Below are 18264 nucleotides of genomic sequence, written 5' to 3'. Positions count from 1 at the left end.
AAGTTCTTCAGTACAAGGGTGGTGAAATTCTGGCATGGGTTGCCCAGGGAGGCTGTGGATGTCTCCTTCCTGGAGGTGTTCAAGGCCAGGCTGGATGAGGCCTTGAGCAATCAAGTCTAGCTGAAAGACGTCCCTGCCTCTGGCAGGGAGGTTGGATTAGGTGAGCTCTGAGATCCCTTCCAATCTGAGCCATTCTGTGAAAAGGAGGAATTGCAGCCCCTTGGTGAAACCAAAATGCCTCTGAGCTGAGGAATTGGAAAACTCCTGGTCCAAGTAGCTGAAGGCAGTCAGTGCCAGCTCACAGCAGCTGGCTGAGCCTCAGGCAGCTCCAGTGACTGCTGAAGCTTTGATGGCTCTTCTAAACCTGGATGGCTATGCTGTGTGTTAGACCTCCAGTGCTGCTTTGGAGCTCTTAGCAGTCAGTGCTCTGCTGCAGGCTTTGGTGACCTCCCTGTGTCTGGTTCTGCAGGAGCAATGCTGAACATCGTCCAGGACTCGGCACTGCTGGAGGCCATCGGCTGCCAGATGGAAACGGTGAGTCCCAGCTCAGGCCCAGGGGGGAATCCTGAGGCGTGGGCAGCTTTTGGTCTGTGTCTGAGGCCATCCTCTGGTGCAGGGAGCTGAGCTCAGCAGCCCTCCCACAGCTCAACCCCCCTTTGCCCTTGTAGAATGGCGGTGAGAGCCACCTGCTGAAGAGCCACAGCCGCACCAACAGCGGCATCAGCACCGCGAGCGGCGGCAGCACCGAGCCCACCACACCCGACAGCGAGAGGCCAGCACAGGCCCTGCTCAGGGACTATGGTAAGGACAGCTCTGGACAAAGCCTGCCCTGCTGTGCCAGGCTGGGCTCACACCTGCCTGTGGGGGTGCAGAGCCCCTTCGGTCACCGCCAGCCTGTGCTTGGATGTGCCCTTCGGCTGGGGGGGTTTGGAGCATGCTCACTTGACAAGGCAGAGAGGAGAAGCTTAGGGGAAAGGTGTCTGCAGCTGCTCTGGTACTTCTTGTTTCAAGAGGCAAAGCTCTCATGAACAATAGTCAGAGAGTCACAGAACTGTTGATCATCCAGTCCAGCCTTCAACCCAGCACCACCAAGTCCCCAAGTGCCATGGCCACACATTTCTAGAACAGCTCCAGGCATGGGGACTCCACCACCTTCCTGTGCAGCCTGTTCCAATCCCTGACCACTCTTATAGGGAAGAAATCTCCCAATATCCATCCCAAATCTCACCTGGTGCAACTTGAGGCCTTTCCCTCTTGTCCTGTCACTCATTCTTTGGGTGAGAAGACCAATCCCCACCTGGCTCCAACCTCCTTTCAGGGAGTTGGAGAGAGAGCCAGAAGGTCTCCCCTCAGCCTCCTCCTCTCCAGACCAAACTCCCTCAGCTGCTCCTCCCCAGTCCTGTTCTCCAGACCCTTCCCCAGCTTTGTTGCCCTTCTCTGAACCTGTTCCAGCCCTCAATGTCCTTCTTGGAGTGAGAGGCCCAAAACTGAACCCAGGACTTGAGGTGTCCTCACCAGGGCCCAGTCCAGGAGTACCGTCACTGCCCTGCTCCTGCTGAGCCAGGCCAGGATGCTTGTAGACACTAGATGAGTTAACCAAGGTAAACATGTTGGGATGCTCATCTGGGACAGTGATGGAATGTCCTCATCTTCTCCAGACCTGGCTTGGATAGGGGCCAGTGACAATTCCTTCCCTTCCCCAGGACACAGGTGCATGATGAGCACCTCTGACATGGGACACAGCAAGTGTCAGCTGGTTCATTTTGGTGGCATTCCAAACGCTTCCCTGACTTCTGCAGCACCTCTTCTTAAACTTCATTTCAAGTGCATTTGGGGCACTCCTGTTTCTCCAGAGGAAGGGAGCAGAGTGCTTGTGATGTGTTGTTATAACAAGAATTAGTCATTAACTGCAGTTTGCTGTGTCTTGTACTGTGCATTTTTGAGTCTCTGTGATGAAATCCATCTACTCCTGAAGCTACCTGAATGTTGAGATCCTGCAGTTCCATTTGCTGCTTTAGTCTTCATCAGTTTAGCTGCTGCTGCCCAGTGACTGTGAGGACAGCTCGCCTCTGGTCTGCTGCAGCAGAGGCTGGCAGGTCTGCTCTCACCAGCCACACATCTGTGAGGGCTTTTCTCTAGGTCTGTGACTAAGGAAAGAGATTGGCAGGGAAGATGTTAGTGCCTTGGGGTTCCAGATGAACATGCTGGTGCCTGCCCTACAGGATTTGTTAGCTTGTGATGATCAAAGTGGTGATTGCCAGCATACCACTTGAGGTGCAATTAATCCCTGTGGGTGTTCATTGGGAAGTGCTGGTGAAAATACCCACTCAGGAGGCTACAGGAAGCATTTAGTACTTGTGTTACTGGGCCTGCAAACCATGGCATCCCTTCAAATCTATTCTAATAACAATATGATGACTCTCTTGGGTTTTTAACATCTGCTGTGTGCAGAAGGCAAGGCTGTGAGAAATGTGTGAGAGAGATTTCTGCCTTTCTGCTTCAAACAAGAGAAAACTGAGAGCAGGGTGGTCTGGTGCTCCTGCTGAACTGCAGCAAAGAGGGGCATCTGCTGCTGGTGGAACACTGCCCTTAGCTCTTGGTTGTAGATGTGGTGATGTCAGTTTGGGGGAGGTCAGTCCCCAGCTGCCATAGCTCTCTTATCTCTCCCTAGCCACTTACCCAGCAGGTTTGTTTCTGAGATCCCTTTGCTCCCTCAGTTCTGACACAGTATTGCTGTTCCTGATGATTTGAAGTGAGAACAGGTGATGCCCAATACATTTTGAGCTAGAGGTTCAGGGAACATTAAGGTCCAGGACTAATCACCCCCTTTTCCTCCAGCAGTGATTCTTTCATTGTGTTGGTCTAACCAGTACAACTTTGGTTAAATACCAGGATTATAGGATAAAGGGTAGGCAAAATGGGTGACTGCTGGCACAGCCTGTGAAGGTCCTGCCCTCCTAGTTCAGTGCTGATGCCCAGCTCTGCCAGCACTAAAGTCTGAGGTACTTTACTGTTTGTGTTCCTGAGGCTACAGGCCATCAGTTGAAGTCCAGCAGCAGTAAGGCCTGAGGCTGGCTGCTGTGCTGCTGCAGAGCAGCAGGGGGCTGGGATTGTCCAGCTGCCTTGTGCAGGCACCCACCCTGAGTGTGTGCAGTGCCTGCTGGTGCCCCTGCAGGGGGCCTGGCCCCACTTGCACCGCGGGCAGTGCACGGGCGGTGTGCTGTGTGTGATGTGGCTGCTTTGCCTCCTGCTGTGCTTTGCTGGTTGTCACTAACCCGTGGTTGTTTTCCCTCCCCATGGTGTGCTCTGGGGTTATATCCTAGCTCTTCATACAGATACAGCTGCTGGCCTGCTGATACGCAGCATTCACCTGGTCACCCAGAGACTCAACTCACAGTGGAGGCAGGACATGAGTATCTCCCTGGCTGCACTGGAGCTTCTGTCTGGACTGGCAAAGGTGAGAGAGGTGAAGTTTTGTGGGCTCTGGCCTCTTCTCCAAGGATGATTATAGCCCTGTGTAGGGGAAAGGCACACCACCAACCAGACCTCTGAGTTAGTCAGCACAAGTTCACACAGTCACAGACCAGCAGAGGCTGGAAGGGACCTCCAAAGATCACTGAGTCCAACCCCCTGCCAGGGCAGCATCACCCAGGGCAGGTCACACAGGAGCACATCCAGGTGAGGTTGGAAAGTCCCCAGAGCAGGAGACTCCACAATCTCTCTGGGCAGCCTGCTCCAGGCTCCAGCACCCTCACAGGGACAAAGTTTTCCTTTCTCTTCCCCTGGCACCTCCTCTGCTCCAGCTTGCCCCCAGTGCCCCTTGTGCTGCCCTTGGCCATCCCTGAGCAGAGTCTGGCTCCATCCTCCTAACACCGCCCTGCACATCTTCATGAGCAGTAGCTCTGGTTGGGCACCAGAAAGAAGAGCACTGCTGCTGTGCTTCCCCTCCTGCTGTCAGTCTCCAGTGCTGTCTGCCCTGGCAGTGCTGGAGGCTGGCAGGGCAGCTCAGGAGGCTGTTTCAGAGAGCTGTGGCTGTGCTGCACGATGCTGGCTGGCTGGATCCTAACCTTTCTCCTGGATTCCCACATGCCTGGCCTTGGGGTTTGTTTGCTTTGCACCATGGGGGATGCATCTGTCATGCTGAGTTGCACCTTGGGGGAAAAAACCACCAAAGAGCTGCTAAGCTTCCAGTGGCAATCTGGGGGCCTGGGCCATTGGTTCCCAGCCCCAGTGTTAACCCTTTGCATCTTTTTGCTTGTCTGGGTGGCTGCTCTGTGTTCACTGTGCAACCAGATGGAGGAAGAAGAGAGATTGCTGCTGTTGGTTGGCAGATTGCAAACATGCCAGAGCATCAAATAACTCAAGTGCCCTTTCTGCAGGCAATGTGTCTGCTTTTCCACTTCCTCTCATCTTGGGAAGAGTTTTCTGAGCTTAGGAAGTGGCCCCACACTTCTGACCTGGGGGTGTCACCTTCTTTAGAGCTTTGTCAGCAGACAGTTCCTTGATCCAACAGCAGATAACTGGGCTAAAGCTACCAGGTAGGGGGGAGGGGCTGTTACTGTTGAGAAGCAAAATGCCCTCTTCTGCTTGAGGGCTCTTGTTCCCAGAGCTGGACTCGATGGTGCTTGCTAGCTGGAGCCAAATGTATTTTACAGCAGCCACAATGTCCTGTCCTGACAGCTCAGCACTTCTGCACCATTCCCCCAGGAGCTTGACAGATCTCTGAAATGTGCATCTCAGGCAGTTTTGGAGCCTGGAGTCAGCACTGAGCAGTGCTGGACTGGGTGTTTGGTCTACTTCTGCAGTGTGAGCTGAGGGCTCCATTGGGGAAGGCTCTTCAGTGAGTTTGTGTGGGGTTATTTGCTCTCAGAGAGCATCCTGCACAACTTCAGCACATCCTGCTGCTTCTGGCAGCTCATGTGGTTCAGCCAGGGTTTGATTTTGGGGGGGTTGTTGGGGTTTTGTTTTGTTCTTTTCTGGGCTGGCAGTGAGGTGGGGATGAGGAAATAGATGATCTTTTCAGGTGCCACCTGAGGCTAACAGTGAATGTTGTAGTCTGTATAATTGCTATGCACCAGCAGCTCCTCTGGGGCATCTTGGCTGTGTTCACCCTTTGGCACAGAGGGTGGGAGGAGGTCCCTGCAGAACAGCAGAGCAGAGGATCAGTTCTCTTGTGCCTCTGGAGGTGACAAAACTCTTCTCGGGGTAGGGGCTAACCTGTCTGGTGTCCCTTCAGCACCAGGCTGTGGGTGGGGCTTGGTAAATTAAAGCCCCCTGTTTCCTGCATGAATGCTGCTTCACCAACCTGCTTGCCAGGAGCTCATCTTGAGGGGAATGCTGCTGCCCCCTGCCCACCCTCCTGTGTAGTCAGCTGCCTGGCTCTGGCATTGTCACCTGCAAGACCATCCACAGGGATGAGGGAAAGGAAAGCTTTGTGTGTCAGGGGCACTTGCTGTAGAGTAGAAAACCCCAGGTTCAACTTGGCTGTTCCTGTGGCAAGTCACAGACTGGAGGAAAAAGAGAAGAGGAATCCAGTCCCTGGGTGAGTTCTGTGCTGTAGGTCCTCACCCCCCTGTGCAGGAGGCCCTGCACTGGCCCCCAGGCTGGAGCCTCACTCCCTGGAGGCTGAGAGGCTTCTGCAGTGTGCTTTGGGGTGTTTTGCCAATCTGCTTGCTGGAGGAGGAGGTTTTGGTGCCTTTTTTCACTGGTGGAAGTTCCTGTGCTGCCAGAATGTCAGGTGGAGAGCTCTGTGAGCAGAACAGAGCCCTGGGGCAGTGGCTTGGCGGGGAGGAGGCTCTCGAGGTGCAGAATGTGTCGCTGTAGCTACAGAAGAGACTTGTGCTGAAAACTTCAGGTTCAAATACCAATTTCTTACCAAACCATATTGGTGCCACTCTTGCTGCTGGAACCAAGCCATGCAGTGTGGTGGCAGCTCAGTGCAGCATTTCTTTCCTTGAAGTTTCAGTGCCCACCACTGTTGGACCACGGAATGGGTGGTAAGGCTTGGAAGGGATCTCTGGAGATCATTGAGTCCAACCCCTCTGCCAGAGCAGGGCCACCCACAGCAGGGAGCACAGGATGGGTTTGCAATGGCTCCAGAGATGGAGACCACCTCCTCTCTGTTTAGCTGGAACTTGCCCCGTTCAAGTTTGTGCCCTTGTCCTGTCACGGGGCACCCCTGGGGAAGATCTTTGCAGCCACAGCCGCTGAGCTGCGGTCACAAGAGCTTGCCCTGTGTAACTGTTCAGTGCAGGCTGGGCTGCCTGTTCCCCCAACACACGAGTGAGGGGAAGGGGGACACAACTCAGGGCTGGGATAGAGGTAAGACTTCAGTCTAAGATAGGATAAGCACAACGTGTAATCGATCCCCTTAGCTAATCATCCATCTCATCAGACACCGCGTGACTGCCCTAGCTTAGCCCAGTCCTTATCGCTGCCACGGCTCTCCAGGGCAGGCTGTGCTCAGCCCTGCAGGAGGGCTCTCCCCGGGGGTCTCAGGGGCTGTGCTCAGCCCTGCAGGAGGGCTCTCCCCAGGGGCGCTGAGGGGCTGTGCTCAGCAGTGCAGGAGGGCTCTCCCCGGGGGCTCTCAGGGGCTGTGCTCAGCCCTGCAGGAGGGCTCTCCCCGGGGGGGCTCAGGGGCTGTGCTCAGCCCTGCAGGAGGGCTCTCCCCGGGGGGGCTCAGGGGCTGTGCTCAGCAGTGCAGGAGGGCTCTCCCCGGGGCGCTGAGGGGCTGTGCTCAGCCCTGCAGGAGGGCTCTCCCCGGGGGAGCTCAGGGGCTGTGCTCAGCCCTGCAGGAGGGCTCTCCCCGGGGGCTCTCAGGGGCTGTGCTCAGCCCTGCAGGAGGGCTCTCCCCGGGGGTCTCAGGGGCTGTGCTCAGCCCTGCAGGAGGGCTCTCCCCGGGGGGGCTCAAGGGCTGTGCTCAGCCCTGCAGGAGGGCTCTCTCCGGGGGCGCTGAGGGGCTGTGCTCAGCCCTGCAGGAGGGCTCTCCCCGGGGGCTCTCAGGGGCTGTGCTCAGCCCTGCAGGAGGGCTCTCCCCGGGGCGCTGAGGGGCTGTGCCCAGCCCTGCAGGAGGGCTCTCCCCGGGGCACTGAGGGGCTGTGCTCAGCCCTGCAGGAGGGCTCTCCCCGGGGGCTCTCAGGGGCTGTGCTCAGCCCTGCAGGAGGGCTCTCCCCGGGGGTGCTCAGGGGCTGTGCTCAGCCCTGCAGGAGGGCTCTCCCCGGGGGCTCTCAGGGGCTGTGCTCAGCCCTGCAGGAGGGCTCTCCCCGGGGCACTGAGGGGCTGTGCTCAGCCCTGCAGGAGGGCTCTCCCCGGGGCGCTGAGGGGCTGTGCCCAGCCCTGCAGGAGGGCTCTCCCCGGGGCACTGAGGGGCTGTGCTCAGCCCTGCAGGAGGGCTCTCCCCGGGGGCTCTCAGGGGCTGTGCTCAGCCCTGCAGGAGGGCTCTCCCCGGGGGTGCTCAGGGGCTGTGCTCAGCCCTGCAGGAGGGCTCTCCCCGGGGGCTCTCAGGGGCTGTGCTCAGCCCTGCAGGAGGGCTCTCCCCGGGGCACTGAGGGGCTGTGCTCAGCCCTGCAGGAGGGCTCTCCCCGGGGGCACTGAGGGGCTGTGCTCAGCCCTGCAGGAGGGCTCTCCCCGGGGCGCTGAGGGGCTGTGCTCAGCCCTGCAGGAGGGCTCTCCCCGGGGGCTCAGGGGCTGTGCTCAGCAGTGCAGGAGGGCTCTCCCCGGGGGCTCAGGGGCTGTGCTCAGCCCTGCAGGAGGGCTCTCCCCGGGGGCACTGAGGGGCTGTGCTCAGCCCTGCAGGAGGGCTCTCCCCGGGGCGCTGAGGGGCTGTGCTCAGCCCTGCAGGAGGGCTCTCCCCGGGGGCTCTCAGGGGCTGTGCCCAGCCCTGCAGGAGGGCTCTCCCCGGGGGCTCTCAGGGGCTGTGCTCAGCCCTGCAGGAGGGCTCTCCCCGGGGCGCTGAGGGGCTGTGCTCAGCCCTGCAGGAGGGCTCTCCCCGGGGCGCTGAGGGGCTGTGCTCAGCCCTGCAGGAGGGCTCTCCCCGGGGCGCTGAGGGGCTGTGCTCAGCCCTGCAGGAGGGCTCTCCCCGGGGGGGCTGAGGGGCTGTGCTCAGCCCTGCAGGAGGGCTCTCCCCGGGGCGCTGAGGGGCTGTGTGCCGTTGCAGGTGCGGGTGCTGGTGGATAGCGCCGACCGGCAGCGCGCCATCAGCTCCGTCTGCAGCTACATCGTGTACCAGTGCAGCCGCCCCGCGCCGCTGCACTCCCGCGACCTGCACTCCATGATCGTCGCTGCCTTCCAGTGCCTCTGCGTCTGGCTCACCGAGCACCCCGACATGCTGGACGAGAAGGTGAGGGCCACAGCCCCCTCTGCATGCCTCACTGCTCCCTCTGGGCATGACATGTGGGCTGGGCTGGAAGGGACCCCCAAAAGGCATCCAGTCCAACCCCCTGCAGCCAGCCCAGAGCCCTCTCCAGCCTCACTTTGAGTATCTCCAGGGATGGAGCCTCAACCACCTCCCTGGGCAGCCTGCTGCAGAGTTCCAGCAGCCTCCTGCTGCAGAACTTGTTCCTCACATCCAGTCTCAATCTGCTCTGCTCTGAAGCCATTGCCCCTGGGCCTGTCCCTGCAGGCCTCTGGGAGCAGTCCCTCTGCAGCCTTCTTGTAGCCACTTCAGGTACTGGGAGACAGCTCTAAGGTTTCCCTGGAGCCTTCTCCTCTCCAGGGTGAACACCCCCAGCTCCCTCAGCCTGTCCTCATAGCAGAGCTGCTCCAACCCCCTGAGCATTTTTGTGGCCTCTTCTGGCCCCCTCTCCATCAGCTCCAGGTCCTTCCTGTATTGAGGGCTCCAGACCTGGATGCAGTGCTCCAGGGGAGGTCTCCCTAGAGCAGAGGGGCAAGATCCCATCTCTCTCCATTTCAGGCCACACTGTTTCATGCAGCCTGGGGTGCCATTGGCCTCTGGGCTGCAAGCTCACACTGCCTGCCGTGCTGTGGTGGATTTCACTGCTGGGGTCCTGGTGGGTGAGAAGCTGGACATGAGCCAGCAATGGGCACTTGCAGCCCAGAAGGCAGCCTGGGCTGCATCCAGAGCAGCATGGCCAGAGATGGAGAGAGGGGATCCTGCCCTTCTCCTCTGGGGAGACCTCACCAGCAGTGCTGTGTCCAGCTCTGTTTCAGAAGCCTGCTGGGGATGTCACAATCAGTTTCAGTGCAAACCAGTTCTGAATTGTGGTTTTAGCTTGAAAATTAGCTTTCATGGTTCTAAGAAAACCTTGGTGTTAGTGAAGCTGGAGAAAGAGAGAAGGACAAAACAGCTGAAAAACCAGAGTCTGGCAATAGCAATCTGGCAGTAACTGATGTAGCACAGCTGCTGCTGCAGGCACACTTCACTGAGCCCCAGGGCCTCTAAAAGCCACACCTCATCCCAGCTCTGACCTGACCAAAGTGGCTTCTAGCCTTCACACAGCCCCCTTGCTGCTCACAGTGACAATCATCATTGGTTTCACCAAGGAAAGAGATTTCTAGAAACCCAGCAAAGCATCACTCAGTCCAAGTGTGTGGTGACACAGTGGAGGGCAGGGATCCATCCAGAGGCACCATGTCTGGGCTGCATCAAAAGGAGGGGATTCTGCCCCTCTGCCTCTGCTCAGACCCCACCTGCAGCACTGCCTCCAATTCTGGGGCCCCCAGCACAAGAACCACCTAGAGCTGCTGGAGAGGGTCCAGAGGAGGGCAGATGATGAGCAGAGGGCTGGAGAGAGTTGGGGCTGTTCAGCCTGGAGAAGAGAAGGCTCCAGGGAGACCTCAGAGATGCATTTCAGTATCTGCAGGGGAGCTGCAGGAGGGCTGGGGAGGGTCTGTTCAGGAGGGGCTGTAGGGACAGGATCAGGGGCAATGGTTTGGAACTGGAGCAGGGCAGAGTTAGGTTGGAGCTCAGGAGTCAGCTCTGCACAGGGAGGCTGGGGAGAGACTGGCACAGGCTGCCCAGGGAGGTGGTTGAGGCCCTGTCCCTGGAGACATTCAGGATCAGCCTGGCTGTGTCCCTGGGCAGCCTGCTCTGGCTGGAGGTGTCCCTGCTGCCTGCAGGGGTTGGGCAGGATGCCCTTGGAGGGTCCCTTCCAGCCCAGTGCAGTCTGTGAAAGCTGTTGGCAACTGAAAGATTTGGAAAAGGAGTTTTTTACACTTTCCAGATGACTTCATTCTGAATATGCTCAGAACTTAATTAGCAGCTCTGCAGAGAGGCTCTGGAGTGCTCCATTTGTTCTCCCTTGGAGTACATTTCCATTTTTCTGGTTGCACTCTCAGCAGCCCTCTGGGCAGCCCTGTACCTGTGTAAGGAAACACACTCTGTGCATTCAGCAGAGCTCTTTCACCCTCTGAATACAAACCTGAGCAGAGATCTGTAGGTGGAGCAGACACCCTCCCTGCAGCCCAGGTGAGCTCATCCCACCCTCTCAGAACCACCTCCCACTTTCACCTCTGAGCTCACCTTCATTTTCATCTGTGGTGTATTGCTGTTCCACTGAGCTCTTGGAGATGTGGCTCAGGGTTCTCCTGCCTTAGGCTGGTTCCTGTTCTGTTTTAGGACTGTTTAAAAGAGGTCCTGGAGATTGTGGAGCTGGGCATTTCAGGGAGTAAATCCAAAAACAGTGAGCAAGAGGTCAAGTACAAAGGAGATAAAGAGCCAAACCCTGCATCCATGAGAGTGAAGGATGCTGCTGAAGCTACACTAACCTGGTAAGTGCTTTGTCAGAGGGGCATTTGAAAAGCCAGCCAGTAGGCTCCCTCTGGTTTGCCCCCTGGGCAGCATTGTCCCATGCCCTGCCTTAGCTGTTTCACAGAAGAACATCCCTGTGATTGCTGTCTCCCCTTCCTGCCCTTGGAGATCAAAGCCCCAGCTCCCTGCAGCCCCTGCCAGCCCGCTCTGCAGACACCCAGTGATCTGTTGTTCCATTCCCCCTTGGCCCAGCCTGTGCCACTGACTGGGAAGCTGGTAGGGGCTCTCTGGTGTGTAACACAGCAGGAGCTGTGAGCTGGTGCAGAATGGGGTCTCCTGCCCACAGCACTGGCCTTGGTTTGGAAGGTTCTGATGGAAAGGCAGCAACAGCTAATGTGAGGGTTTGGGAGGGGAAGCACAGAGAGGAAAACTGAGCTGTGCTCTAGAGAAAGGTCTTTGTTAGAGGGTGAGCAGTGTGGCAGGTGGGGGTGGCTGGGATGAATGTTTAGCAACAGGCAATAGCTGCTTGCTGTTGTGCTCTGCTCCGCAATCACAGTGTTAGAAACTTCACTGTTAGTCAAAACAAGGGAAAACCAACTGCTCCTTAAACTTGTAGGCAAACCCTGACTGTTGCCCAGCAGTGCCTGCTCTCATTTAGAGAGATGAAACCACCTGTCCTGAGGATGAGGTGGAAGAGTGTGTGAGGAGGACTCTTGGTGTTAGGAGGAAGGTCCTCAGCTTGGCCATCTGATCTTCAGTCTGACCCTGACTTGTTGCTGCCTTCTGCCATAGCAGGTTTTAGTTTCTGATGTTGTTAGGTAGATCCTGCACAGCTTCAGATGATTTGAATCAGTACTCCTAGGAGCCTCTCAACAACACAGGTAGTGTTGGACCACATCTGGAGGCTTTCTCCCAGGGAAGGTTCCATCTGTGGTAGTCCTGCTTGTGTGACCCTGAATGTTCTTAAAGTTAAGGCAAAGTACCTGAAAGGGGCTTGCAAGGAGGCCAGGAAGGGACTTTTGACAAAGGCTTGCAGTGATAGGATGAGGAGGAATGGACTGAAGCTTGAGGAAGGCAGAGTGAGACTGGCTATAAGGAATTCTCTATAATGAGGGTGGGGAGCTACTGGAGCAGGCTGCCCAGGGAGGCTGTGGATCCCCCTCCCTGGAGGTGTTGAAGGCCAGGTTGGATGAGGCCTTGAGCAAGCTTGGCTACCTACCCATGGCATGGAGTTGGAACTGGAGGATCTTTAAGGTCCCTTCCAACCCAAAATATTCTGTGAACTCGAGTGGTGCATCTGCCGTGGCTGCCCTGCTTGCTGGTGTGAGAGTGGGCTGAGGATGGGCGATTGTCTCCAGGCACTCATCAGGATGGAGATAAGCTGTGGAAGGGTGCAGCTTTTCACCTGTGAGATGAGGAAGCTCCTTCTGTGGGCAGAGACCCGTGCTGTGTGGTTGTCCTGTGGGTGGCTCTGCTGAAGGGGAGCTGCTGGAAGGGGCCAGGCTTGGCTTGTGGCAGCGCCAGGGTACAACTGGAGAGCACGAGCCAAGGACTGTGCTTGGGTGGAGCAGTTCATTGTCTGCTGTGCTAACTCTGCCCTCTTTTGTGGCTTGCAGTATTATGCAGTTGCTTGGAGCATTCCCCTCTCCCAGTGGCCCTGCGTCCCCTTGCAGCCTGGTGAACGAGGCCACGCTGATCAGGTACTCGCGGCTGCCCACCATCAACCAGCACAGCTTCCGCTACTTCGTGCTGGACAACAGCGTCATCCTGGCCATGCTGGAGCAGCCCCTGGGCAACGAGCAGAGTGAGTGCAGCCTCCCCTTCCCTCCCCCTCTGCCCACAGCGCTGTGTGGAGCTGCAGAGCAAAGGCTCCCTGGCGCAGCTCAGGGCCTTGGCTGTTGTGTGGCTGTGGGGTGCAGCGGGGTCGGGGCTGCGGTGGTGCCGGTGGTTGTCACGCTGCTGATGGTCAGGGGTGTGTCAGCCTGTCCTCATGCAGCCCACAGGGCCAGAGAATGCACTGGGCTGGAAGGGACCTCTGGATGTCATCTCCTCCAACTCCCCTGCAGGGAGCAGGGACATCTGCAACTGGGGTTGCTCAGAGCCCCATCAAGTCTGATCTTAAATGTTTCCAGGGATGGGGCCTCCTCTGCCTCCCTGGGCAGCCTCTTCCACCCCCCTCACAGTGAAGAACTTATTCCTAATGTCCAAAGAATTTACTTCTTCCTAATGTGTCCTAATCTGATCTTTCCCCCAGTCAGATCAGATTCTTGCAGCTGGCTGCCATGGCAGTTCTTGCTGATGGATGGGAGTGCTCACTCTCCATTTGGAAAGCACGCTGCTCATGAGAGTGAAAATAGAGTGTAGTAGGCCTGGCAGGGCTGGGTGCTCAGCAGAGGCTTGGTGTGGCACCTGTATGCTTGCACACTTGCTTTTGCTTTCTCTGGGTCCGCCTCTTAGCCAGTGTTTCTGTGGGTACTTTCAGATCAAATGGAGTTAGTGGCTCAGGAGCTGTTACAGCTTAGCCCTGTACCTCCTGTCCCCCAGCCACACCTGATGTGAGGGACTTCTCTCACAGGTCATTGGCTTTCATGGCTGAGTGTGGCTTGTTCCAGCCTCATGTTTTGGTCAGGAAGAATCTGTAGTTTAAAAGGTGTTCTCAAATGATGTGATGCTTCCAAGTGAATAACTGCTAGCCCTGTGGGTCTTTGTGTGTTGATAAGCTCTCCTGCGCTGCCTCAGTTTCAGGCTCATGTGTGTTAGATCTGCTGCTCTGCCACAGGGAGGTTTGCTTCATCTGCCAGCAAGATGCCAGTCTTGAAAACAGAGCTTGTGCAGGACTTCATGAAGTGGCTCAGAGAAGTTGTGCTTTCCAGTTGTGGTCTGGGCTGTTCTCACCTCCCTGATTAGATCCTGCAGCCAGTGCTGGTGCTGGGAGCTGCTGCTGCAGGTCCACCCACAGCCAGTGCCTAGCTGAGCTGAGGCTGGCTGAGCAGTCCCCATCCTCTGCTGAATGCATTGCTGAGCAACCTGTACAACGTTTAGAGTCTCAGATTAGATTACCTTTTCCTGCTGCACACAGCTTGCTTACAGACCCCTTTGAATCCCAAGGCTAGTTGCAGCACTGCAGATCTCCAGCAGGTCTCTCTGGAGGCAGTTCACTGAAGTGGATGCTTGTGGGCAGCTGGCTGGACTTGGCTATCTGCTGCACCCTGGGCTTCCGTGCCCTGACTGGGGAAGGAGCATCCATGTGCTGGGTGCCTGCGGGGGCCAGTTTGCAGTTCATGTGCACAAAAGATGTCTGTAAGTCACTTCTAAAAGAACAGCTGCAGGGATAATGCTGATCCCTCTTCTGAAGTGGCTCACAGCAGTGACCTCTTAGGTCTAGAAGGAAGACTGCAGTCCCTGCACTGTTCAAATCACCATTGTGCAAGTGGGAAGGCAGCTCAGGAAGCTGCTGTCTAGCCTTCTGCTCTAAAGGTGGTCATACTGCATTCAGACCAGGACAGTGCACTGCTTTGGGTTGGATGGGACCTTAAAGACCATCCAGTTCCAACCCCCTGCCATGGGCTCCCACTAGCCCAGGTTGCTCAAAGCCCCATCCAGCCTCCTAGGTATGGGGCAGCCATGACCTCCCTGAGCAAACTGTTGCAGTGCCTGACCACCCTCACAGTGAGGAACTTCTTCCTTAGATCTAATTTAAATCTATCCTCTTCCAGTTTGAAACTGTTACCCCTCATCCTTCCCTGCCCAAGGCAGGGAAGGATGCTTCCCTGTGGCCTCCCTTTAAGCACTGAAAGGCCACAAGAAGATCTCCCTGGAGTCACTTCTCCTTCAGGACAAACCACCTCAGCTCTCTCAGCCTGTTCTCTCAGGGGAGCCTTGAACACTGTTCAAGGAGGTCTTGAAAACCTGTGCTGCTATTTGTGTGGGACTTGTGCAGGAGTCCTGGAAGTCCCATGGAAGCTGTCTCCTTGGTCTGCCTGGACAGACAGGGCCCAAGCAATCTTTGTTCATTCCTGGAGGTAATGCGGAGAGAGATCTGCATGAAGTTGGGTGATGAAACTGAGCTGGCAGCCACTGAACAGACCACAGAGCAGCTGGGAGGATGGTTTGCTCCTCACCATGTCATGGTGCCCATGCTCCAGGCCAGGGGCTGCAGAGTGCCCTGCTGGCCGTTTCTGATGATGTCTTCTCCTGCCCTGTGCTTTGCAGATGACTCCTTCCCCTCGGTCACGGTTTTGATCCGTGGGACGTCTGGACGACTCGCCTGGGCCCAGCAGCTCTGTCTCTTACCAAGAGGAGCCAAAGCAAATCAAAAGGTCTCTGTCAAAGCCTGTAAAGTAACCTTTAATTTAGAGAAGGTCAGCAGCAGTTCCACTAAAGTGAGCCAGCCCCCCCCAGCTGCTGGTTAGGCATTGCTGCTAAGCCACAGGGCCTGGGGCTGTAGGTAATGTCACAGACCTCTGGTGATTCTTTCTGGCTTGGGATTAACATTAGATGCAGGCTGTGAAAGTGCTGTGGCCTTCTAGACCTGTTGAAGGGGAGGGGACATTCTCCTCTGCTCCTGAAGGCACCTTCAGGGCGCTGGGCCACGCACAGCACATTGCTGTGGGGGCAGGAGTGCTGGTGCTGGTTCTAGGATGTCAGGCAAAGTCCTTGTAGTGGAGGGAGCTGGGGCTGAAGGTGTGGAATGAGATGCTGCAGAGAGAACAGCTCTTCTGGGTACACAGGCCAGTGTGCCAATGGTGGATGTAAACTTGCTGTGAAAAACAAGTGATCTAGATGAAGTCTGGAATGGAGCTGGGGAGGAGCAGTGAAACAGAAGCACCCTGAGCTCACTGTAGAGGAAATCTCTTGCACTGTGCAGTGGAGCATGGCCTGCTGCTGCCAAATCCTGTCTGTGCACTTCTCCAAACCTTCCAACTCTTACTGTAGCCTGCAGCAGTGTCACTGGAGGAGGGCCTGTCAGCCTCAGCTGGCAGGGTCCCATGTGGATGAGGCTGCTCTGCAGAGAGCCTTTGGTTGGACACTGCATGATGCCTTTGGAGCTGAGCCACTCTGCCAGGCAGTGCCAGCCCAGGTGTGCTCATGGCCTGGCTGCTGACCTGCTCCCCAGCCTTAAGGGAACCCTTTCAGCTTGGAGGCAATCTGTAACTTGAATGTTTTGAAGTTGGTAGGAAATGGATTTATAGAGCAGCACTCGAGGTTAAGAGTCTTGGTTGCTTGGACCTTCTGTGCTTGCAAACCTGCAGCTAAGTCTTTGGCTGCTTGCATTGGTAACTTCACAAGCTGAGTTGCATGCCAGCAGCTCAGAACATGATGCATTAGTGTGCCAACATGCTGCTAGCCTGCATTCTGCAGGGCCATCCTGACAGTGCCTCTCATTCCTGGCCCACAATGCTGCTGCTTTCCAGACCTCTCAGTGTGAGTGGTCATCACAGCCAGCAGGGCTGGATTGGAGCTTCTTAAGAGTTGGTGGCTTTTACTCAGCCCAGTTAGAAGGGGCTGAAGGAGCTGCCTTGTAACCCTGCCATTTGTACTGGCCTGTGCAGCTGCTTGGAGGTTAGTTGGTGAGCAGGGCTCCTGGGTTGCAGGAGTGCAAGGACACAGCTCTCTCTTTGATGGTGCCCAGCCCCATTTTGTGTTCAGGTCTCTGGGTCTGAAGCACTTAGTGAATTTCCTCGGTGATGCTGGTGGGTTGGTGTCCTGCTGATGGGGAGGGGGGAGGGGAGGTATCCTAGATGGTGTAGCAAAGCAGTGCCTGCTGCCAGGATGCCTGGAGTGTAACAGCTGCCCCCTTCTGTGCCAGACTTTCGTCCCAGAGCCTCGGCCAGCGCCCAGGAACGACGTGGGGCTGAAGTACAGCGTGAAGCACCGCCCCTTCCCCGAGGAGGTGGACAAGATCCCCTTCGTGAAGGCTGACCTGAGCATCCCTGACCTGCATGAGATCGTGACTGCGGAGGTGAGCAGTGCCCCAGCTCTGTGCCCTGCTCAGGAGTCACACACTGAGGCTCTACTGCAAATAGTCAAACATGCATTTTGTCTCCGTGGAACCTCTGCAAGCCTCCAGGCAGGGGGCAGTGCCTCGGGAATGGTTTTGGGAGGCACTGCACAGCATGCTTTACTGCAGGTCTTAACACTCCAGTGTTGCTAGAAAGCAGTGACTTGTGCTTTGCTGCTCCTGGAGAAGTGGGAGGGGCTTTGCTGAGACCCACTGGAGGAGGGCAGTGTTTGTGTCTGAGTACTTCACATTTTCATAGTGCCAAATGTGTTTCAGCTTCTGTTCACTTGAAAGGGAGAAGCTGTAGCCAGTACTGGACACTTGAATTTGCAGCAGCTCTCCCAACCAGGCAGTGTTTAGACCTTCACTTGGTAGCACTGTGAGGTTTTGGACCCATAGAACTGTGGAGGTTGGAAGAGACCTTGGAGGTCAAGCCCAGCCACACAGAGCTCACAATACCACTGCTGTCACTGAGCCACTGCCACTAACCCACAGCCCTCAGCACCACATTCACACAGCTTTAAAGCCCTCCAGGGGTGGGGACTCCACCACCTCCCTGGGCAGCCTGTGCCAGAGCCTGCTGACCCTTGCTGTGAGGAAATATTTCCTAATCTCCAACCTGAACCTCCCCTGGCACAACTTGAGGTTGTTTCCTCTTGTCGTGTTGTGAGGAGAGGCTGACCCTCACCTGGCTCCAGCCTTCTCTGAGGGAGTTGTAGAGGGTGATGAGATCTCCCCACAGCCTCCTCTTCTGAAGACCAAACCACCCCAGTTCCTTCAGCCTGTGTTCAAGGCCCTTCACCAGCTTGGTTGCTACCAGCTTGGTTGCTCTTCTTTGGAGGTGAAGGTCCTGGCAGTGGCGCTGTGGCCGCTGCTGCTGTGAGCTGCCCCCTGCTGGGGCGGGGTGGCCCCCGGTGCTGGCCGCTGCGCTGCCCCTGCAGCAGGCCATGGTGCTGCCCCCGGGGCTGGCCGCCGTGCTGCTCCTGCAGCTGGCCGCCGTGCTGCCCCGGGGGCTGGCCGCTGTGCTGCCCCTGCGGCTAGCCGCTGTGCTGCCCCCGGGGCTGGCCGCCGTGCTGCCCCTGCGGCTGGCCGCCGTGCTGCCCCCGGGGCTGGCCGCTGTGCTGCTCCTGCAGCTGGCCGCCGTGCTGCCCCCGGGGCTGGCCGCCGTGCTGCCCCTGCGGCTAGCCGCAGTGCTGCCCCCGGGGCTGGCCGCTGTGCTGCCCCTGCAGCTGGCCGCCGTGCTGCCCCTGCGGCTAGCCGCTGTGCTGCCCCCGGGGCTGGCCGCCGTGCTGCCCCTGCAGCTGGCCGCTGTGCTGCCCCAGGGGCTGGCCACTATGCTGCCCCTGCAGCTGGCCGCTGTGCTGCCCCTGCAGCTGGCCGCTGTGCTGCCCCCGCAGCTGGCCGCTGTGCTGCCCCCGCAGCTGGCCGCTGTGCTGCCCCCGGGGCTGGCCGCTGTGCTGCTCCTGCGGCTGGCCGCTGTGCTGCTCCTGCGGCTGGCCGCCGTGCTGCCCCTGCGGCTGGCCGCCGTGCTGCCCCCGGGGCTGGCCGCTGTGCT

At 57.5% G+C, this 18264-nt stretch overlaps 1 protein-coding gene across 5 annotated transcripts in view; it reads left to right on the top strand.

The window, feature by feature from the left end:
- The window catches only part of RALGAPB (Ral GTPase activating protein non-catalytic subunit beta), an 88110-nt gene that overhangs the window by 38854 nt on the left and 30992 nt on the right, over window positions 1-18264 (top strand). For 3 of the 5 annotated variants that reach the window (XM_068167308.1, XM_068167304.1, XM_068167306.1), the window contains 8 exons: window positions 470-534; window positions 669-801; window positions 3324-3457; window positions 8156-8338; window positions 10577-10728; window positions 12325-12512; window positions 14921-15027; window positions 16518-16670. In XM_068167308.1, the coding sequence (XP_068023409.1) occupies window positions 470-534; window positions 669-801; window positions 3324-3457; window positions 8156-8338; window positions 10577-10728; window positions 12325-12512; window positions 14921-15027; window positions 16518-16670 (1115 nt within the window). The remainder of the gene's footprint in view (window positions 1-469; window positions 535-668; window positions 802-3323; window positions 3458-8155; window positions 8339-10576; window positions 10729-12324; window positions 12513-14920; window positions 15028-16517; window positions 16671-18264) is intronic. The other 2 variants (XM_068167305.1, XM_068167307.1) reach the window with 1 other exon arrangement.

Source organism: Melanerpes formicivorus, unplaced genomic scaffold (assembly GCF_026170545.1).
Source record: "Melanerpes formicivorus ecotype bairdi unplaced genomic scaffold, bMelFor1.0.p_v2 SCAF_115, whole genome shotgun sequence".
Lineage (NCBI taxonomy): Eukaryota > Metazoa > Chordata > Aves > Piciformes > Picidae > Melanerpes > Melanerpes formicivorus.
This window is presented reverse-complemented; position numbering and strand designations above follow the sequence as displayed.